This window comes from Thamnophis sirtalis, unplaced genomic scaffold (assembly GCF_051295495.1).
Source record: "Thamnophis sirtalis isolate CommonGarterSnake01/CBP01778 unplaced genomic scaffold, rThaSir2_p1.2 scaffold_10, whole genome shotgun sequence".
NCBI lineage: Eukaryota > Metazoa > Chordata > Lepidosauria > Squamata > Natricidae > Thamnophis > Thamnophis sirtalis.
Window position 1 is genome coordinate 34,948,263 of NW_028261390.1, and position 7,500 is coordinate 34,955,762.

At 37.0% G+C, this 7,500-nt stretch overlaps 1 protein-coding gene across 1 annotated transcript in view; it reads left to right on the forward strand.

Annotated features, from left to right (window-relative positions):
* The first annotated feature begins 447 nt into the window (after positions 1–447).
* LOC148043845 (uncharacterized) overlaps positions 448–7,500 on the forward strand; it is a 40,464-nt gene continuing 33,411 nt past the window's right edge. Inside the window, 1 exon segment of the mRNA XM_087723952.1 lies at positions 448–541. Coding sequence (XP_087580078.1) covers positions 448–541 — 94 coding nt within the window.

Genomic DNA, 7,500 nt, shown 5'->3' on the forward strand with positions numbered 1-7,500 from the left:
GGACTTGTCTACCCATTCGGTATGAGATGGAGGAAAATGCTTCCAAGCCACTAGGTACTGGATTCGATTCCGCCGCCGTCAAGAGTCCAATATCTCACGAACTTCAAAATGACATTCACCTTCAACCAACAGGGGGGCAGGCGGAGGGTCGACAGGCGGACGTAAAGCAGAAACACGAACAGTCTTAATGAGGTTAAAATGGAACACGGGATGAACACGGTTGAGATGCTTGGGCAGCTGCAAACGAACTGAAACAGGATTGATGATCTTGATGATGGGAAACGGACCCACGTACTTAGGTCCCAATTTCTTCAACTTCTGTGTAGTTTGAAGGAACTTCATGGACAAATAAACCTGGTCACCCTCCCTGTACTGGTAAGGTTGTGCACGCCTCTTATCCGCCTGTTTCTTATGAGCACGATGTGCAGCATCCAAAGTTGAAGAACCATGGGCCTAATGGATGTAGGAATGTACAATTTAGCACCAATCCAAGCAAGTCATGGTGCATTCATTCATATGTTGTCGGAACCACTCATCATTGGTAAGAGCTCCCTTGAGCTTTGTGACGAGGTCATGTGTGACCTCCAACTTAGAGGTCACTTGACTTCTGGTGACAACAGGAGTGGCCAGACTTCTCGTAGGTATGACAGGCTGGACAACACTGAGTTTCGAACTATTGTACTGTGGAAGCCTGGACAAAGCATCAGCCATAAAAATTTTCCCACCTAGGATATATTTCAAAGTGAAATTGAATCTATTGAAATGTTGTGCCCATCGCATCTGTTTGGGAGACAGTTTTCTGGGGTCTTTAATGCCTCCGAGTTCTTGTGGTCAGTCCATACTTCAAAAGGGTATTTTGCACCCTCTAGAAAGTGACACCAGGTCATCAAAGCCCATTGAACAGCAAAAGCTTCTTTCTCCCAGATAGCACAGCATCTCTCAATTTCGGTTAGCTTACGAGAGGAAAGAAACCATTCAACTCCATATTTCAGAATTAAGTGTACTTTTACTGGCTATAAATGAAAAGAAGCAAAGCAAAGCTGAATCTGAATAAAATGGCGTGAAAGCAATATATATAAATATGTGATTCATTCCCCTCCCCTTGTTACCCCAATCCATAGTCCAATCATATTTCACTCAACTGTCAGGTGGGAGACATCTTCAAAAATCATCATCAGGATGAAATGCTGGATAGTTGGCCTTGGTGGGAAACTCCCTTCCTTCCACATGCTCAAATGCTCAAATAGATAGTTTCAATGGCAGCCGAACGCAGCAGCTGAAAGCAGCAGCGAAGCACAGGCTGACACTTGCTGTTTATCTTCAATTCGTGCATCACCAGGTATTGCAATGTCAATGAATCATACTTTTTTCTTTTCAACTATTGTTACGTCAGGTGTGTTGTGGGCCAAGTGCCTATCAGTGTAGATTCTGAAGTCCCACAAGATCTTGACTTTCTCATTCTCTAAAACCTTCTCAACCTGATGGTCCCAGTGGTTTTTGCTGTACTCAAATCCAAACGTTTGGCACAATTTCCAATGAATGATTTTAGATGATGATGATGATGATGATGATGATGATGATGATGATGATGATGATTATACAATTGTATCACAGTGGCCAGTTGTTTCGCCGGATTTGGCATTGGTTACTAGTCGGGCCCCACCCAGGGGCCTAGGACGTCGTAACGTATTTTCGTAATATGCGTGCAGATCCAAGCAGTGCGGCTTTTTGCATTTGACTGATGTTGATTTTGTCAATTTTTAACTGTTTTAAATGTAATTCCAGTGCTTTTGGAATAGCACCCAGTGTGCCAATTACCACTGGAATTACCACTGCTGGTTTGTGCTATAGTCATTGAATTTCAATTTTTAAGTCCTGGTATCTTGCGATTTTTTCATGTTCTTTCTCGGCGACCCTGCTATCACCTGGTATTGCGATGTCTATGATTGTGACCTTGTTTTTCTCAACCAGTGTGATGTCTGGTGTATTATGCGCCAGTATTTTGTCCGTTTGTATACGGAAATCCCACAAGATCTTGACCATCTGATTTTCGGTGACATTTTCAGGCTGATGTTCCCACCAGTTTGTTGCTGTTTTAATATTATAATTTTTGCACAAATTCCAATGGATCATTTGCGCTACTGAATTGTGCCGCAATTTATAATCAGTCTGTGCGATTTTTTTACAGCAGCTGAGTATGTGATCAACAGTTTCATCAGCTTCTTTGCAAAGTCTGCATTTGGCATCATCAGAGGATTTTTCGATTTTGGCCTTAATGGCATTTGTGCGGATAGCTTGTTCTTGCGCAGCCAGGATTAGTGACTCTGTTTCTTTCTTTAATGTACCTGTTGTTAACCATAACCAAGTTTGTTCACTGTCCACTTTATCTTTTATTTTTTCCAGAAATTGGCCATGCAGTGCTTTGTTCTGCCAACTCTTCATTCTTGATTTTATCACATCTTTTCTGTATTCTTGTTTCGTCTATTGGGCCTTCAGTAGATTTTTGTTCTTTACTTCGATTAATAGATGTTCTTGACTTTCTTTTAAATAATCAGCCAGTGCATGTTTTTCTTCTTCAACTGTTTGCTTCACTTGTAATAATCCTCTGCCACCTTATTTTTGGGGCAGATATAGTCTATCAGTATCACCACGTGGATGTAAACTGTAGTGCATTGTCATTAGTTTCCTGGTTTTTCGGTCCAAAATGTCCAAATCAGCTTGTGTCCAGTTAACTATACCAGCTGTGTATCTTATAACTGGTATTGCCCAGGTATTTATGGCCTTGATTGTATTTCCACCATTCAATTTAGATTTCAAAATTTTCTTAACTGTTGGTGTACTCTCGCCTGACAACAGTTTTTACTTCTCCATGCTTGATGTTATCCAACTGCAGAATGCCTAAGTATTTGTAGGCTTCATTTTCTTTGCATTTAATTAATTGGCCATTGGGCATTTCAATTCCCTCACATGCAGTGATTTTGCCCCCTTTTATGGATACAGTGGCGCATTTTTCCATGCCAAACTGCATTGAAATATCGGTGCTGAATACTCGGACTGTGTTTGTCAATGATTGGATTTCTATTTCTGACTTTCCATAGAGTTTCAAATCATCCATATATAGTAAATGCGAAATTTTTTCAGCTTCTTTGGCTGTTTGGTAGCCTAATTTCATTTTTTTTAAGATTACTGATAGTGGGATCATTGCGATGATGAAGAGAAGAGGTGAAAGTGAATCACCCTGGAAAATTCCTCGCTTGATATTAACCATTCCGTAGATCTCATTCCCTATTGCAACTCAGTTCTCTATTGTTTCATCGCCTTTTCAGTAAAGGATGTAATATTTTTGCTAATGCCAGTTGTTTCTAAGCATTTTATGATCCAACTATGTGGCAGTGAGTCAAATGCCTTTTTGTAATCAATCCAGACCATATTCAAGTTCGTTTTTCTGTTCTTACAATTTTCTAATATCATTTTATCAATTAGGAGCTGATATTTTGTGCCCCTGCTCCTTCTTTTGTTGCCTTTTTGCTCTACTGGCAAGATGTTGTTTGTTTCCAAATAATCCATCATGTTATCTGCAATAATGCCTGTGAGTAATTTGAAGGTTGTTGGCAAGCATGTTATTGGTCTGTAGTTTTCAGGTGTTGTTCCTTTAGTTGCATCTTTCTGAATCAAGTATGTTTTGCCAGTTGTCAACCATTCATCAATTTGGCCCTTTTGTAAAATTTCATTCAGTTGCCTGGCCAATATTGCATGTAAACTGGTCAGATATTTGAGCCAGAAACCATGTAATTGGTCCTTTCCAGGTGATGTCCAATTCTTTACCTTTTTAACTCGATTTTTGACCATTTCAGTTGTTATTTCTAATACTTGCATTTGTTTGTTGCCAATGCTTTTCTCAAAATCATGTATCCATTTTGCTTCCTTGTTGTAGTCCTCTGCATTTTCCCACAATTTTTTCCAGAATTCAACTGTGGCCTGTTTTTCTGGTTTTTCACTTTTGGTGTCACCATTCACATTAAGACTTTGATAAAAACGCCGTTGGTCTGATTGAAATTGCTGATTTTGTTTATATTGGATTATTTGTGCCTCATATCTTTCAATTTTTCTAGCTGTTGCTGTTATCTGCTGTTTTACAATCTCTACAGCTTCATTGATGTTTCTTGTATCCAATCTATATCTTCTGATTAGCCGATCTATGATTTTTTTTGTTTTTGAGCTATTGCTCATGCATGTTCTTTAAGTTACTAGCATCTGCCCTTAATTTTTTGACTTTTTGTTCTAATCGGATTTTCCACTTTGGCTTTGATGCTTTTTCTGTTGTGTGACTAGGTACTTTGATTTTAATGCCTAGTTCATTAGTGACTATTTCAGCTGTGCTGTACATTAATTGGTTTGTTTCCAAGATGGATCCCGGTTCAATTGTTGAAAACACTGCATTAACCATTTTCATGATAGGGGCCAAAATTTTCTTAGGCACAATTTTTAGTGATGGTAAACGTTGCCTTTCCTCATTAAGCAGAAAATGCTCCATGATCTTATCCTTCAATTCTTTTTGTTTTTGAGTTAGTTCATCAGTTGGTTCAGTGATAACTGATTCTAGTGGTGGTGATGTTATTTCCTCCCCGAGAGCTTCTTCTGGGAGTTCTACTATAATGTCTTTAGTTGTGTCTTGAATATCAGTTATTTCCGCTTGTGATATTGTTTTTTGGGTTTTGCAATTTGCCTGAATTTCCTCATGTTCAACTTCACTAAACACTTTATTCCGTATAATAAATCGCCTTTGATCTGCTAGTCGTTGTTCACTAACATTTGAATCTGGATATTGTTGTTTCCATAATTCATACATTCGCTTTAAATAGCCTCTTTTTTCTGGCTCTGAGTTGTAGTAACAGGCCATTATGGCACGGTTTTCATCTGCACTATATTTTTGTCGTTTTGTTGGCTGGTCCACTTGTAGCCCACTTGTCGACGGATGTCCAGGGACCCCAACATCCGCCGCGGCCCTTGTTAACCCGCGCGACGACTGATGCGGTATGGAATTCTTATTTGTTTTTTTCACCATATTGTATGGGTTGGCGGGTTTTTTTTACGGGACCAGATGCCAACCTGACCCTAACCCTCCTCCTTTCTCATCCGGGCTTGGGACCGGCAACGGCGGAGTTGTTGTTGTTGTTGTTGTTGTTGTTATTATTATTGTTGTTGTTGTTGTTGTTGTTGTTGCGGTTCTTGAGGCTCTCTGAGCGTTTGATTGCTTTCTTATAGGCATTTCATTACCAAGCTAGGTAACATCATCAGTACTAGCTAACATATTTTCTTCTATTGGTATCTGTGTAAATATTGTGACAACCAAACTAGAAAATGGGTCTTAGAAAGCCACATGAGTACCTATGAGATCTGTGAATGCAACATCCAGACAATCCATAGCAGCAACAAAGAATTGTAGCTGATATTGTTTTTGTTTTGTATCTCTTTGCTGTCATATTATGAATATGTGTAGTTTACAGACTAGATCTGGTAAACTGGTAAGACTGGTTTTAAATATAAATTTATAAGGAATTCATACTCATTTCCATGTTATGGCCTTGATACAAAAATTATTATTAGAGGTAAAAGATATGAGAAATAAGTTTTTAATTCTTTTTTTAAAAAAAACCTTTGAAGACACAAGGGGACACAATAGCTAAATAGTGGCATCCAGGGCAGGATAGAATATGATATGAATTTATCTAATTTGCAGTTTGTGAATTAATGGGAGTCAGAGTATAATTATTTATTTTGTCATTTCAAAATTTTGTAAGATCATTCCGAATTTGAAAAACGCATGTATTACAAAAATAAAGGGTAACAAAAATCCATACAATGTGGCCATAAACAAATATATATTAGAATATTTGCACAAATCACATGTGTTATGTCAGAAAAAATATATACAAAAAATATTTCCATTTTTAGGCATACTAAAATGAGTTGCAGAAATGAAATGAATCTATTCCTACTTGGAAAAATATATAAAGTAAGGAAAGCACACTTAATGTTACAGATGAGTTGATATTTAGGAAGGAATGATATGATAGATCTGCCTTTCTGGGAAATGGCCACTTCATTTGATTCATTTGTTAAGTGTTCTATGTATGTACATGGATGAATCAAGGGTATATCTTTCACACTACATTTATTTCCTCACTGTGATCATTATATTGAACATATCTCCTGAGATAACATCATGTTTGTTATTGCACAATGATCCATGAGAGTACTTGTCAGTTACAAAATCTGATTTTCTTTCTCAGAGAAGAAGAATCCCAGTAACAATTTTAGGCCTCAGTTTTGTGAAGCATATAGAATAAATTCAGTCAATATATAAACAAACAGTTGTGATCTTTGCTTACTGACTGCCTAGTTTAGTGATTATTTGAAATAATCACAGTGTAAAAATGGCATCTTAGCAAATAATCCTTAGGGCCATCACTGCATCCTATGGTTACATGATCCCCATTTGTCATTTTAGCACATTAAGACCACTGCAGCATCCCATGGTCACATAATTGCTATCTGCATGCTTCCCAGGAACCTTACTAGGTAGCTACATTAATAAATGTAGCATGTTTGAAAGTACAATTCTTCCTCATCTCCATCATAGCCTAAGAAATTAGGAATAATCTCTTCTGCGCCTCCTCTCCCCCTTTCCAGTATGGGCTATGCTGACTCTTACCTGATCATTCCCTAGGAAGTGTTTCTTGGCCCATTCTACCATGATATTCTCCACAAACTATTACATAAGCCAATTTAAGGGAAGTAAAATAATAAGTCACAGTAAGAAAGTTTTGCTCAGTAATCATAGTACCGTAATTTACTTAATAACCCAATAGAAAGTGATGTCATAAATGGATCACAATTGCATGGTTTTCCCCTTAGCAATTGCATTGTCAGTCCAAATTGTGTTTGATAAATTACGTTTAATTATACAGATAAAATTTAAGAAAATATATATCTTAACTACTTTTAATCTGTTTCTTAGATTTATACCCTGGCTTTCCTTTAGGAGCTCAAGAAAACAAATATAGCATTCTCTATTTCTGTTTTCTCCCACATCAACCCTATAAAATAGATTGTACTAATAATGAATAAATTAACAAATTAATGTTATATAGTAAGGTTTCATTACTGAAGATGGACTGTAATCTGGGTTTTTAACTATTGTACACAGAATAGATATCATTTCATAAATAATTATAATGTGTGCAAGGCTCCGAATAATTAAAAATGACTCTAATTTAATAAATGCATCTTAGAAATGCACTGAGTAATTAGGTAAAATCAAGACAGGTTTATAATACCCAATGCATTTAAAAATTAATGGATTATTAAAGACATTCATCAAAATATCTTCCACTAGCAATATGTTTACTGGCTTATTTACAGTATATCAGGGCTTAATTGCATTAATTTTAAAAATCTTACATTTCTTATATTTGTCATATACTTTGATTTATATAT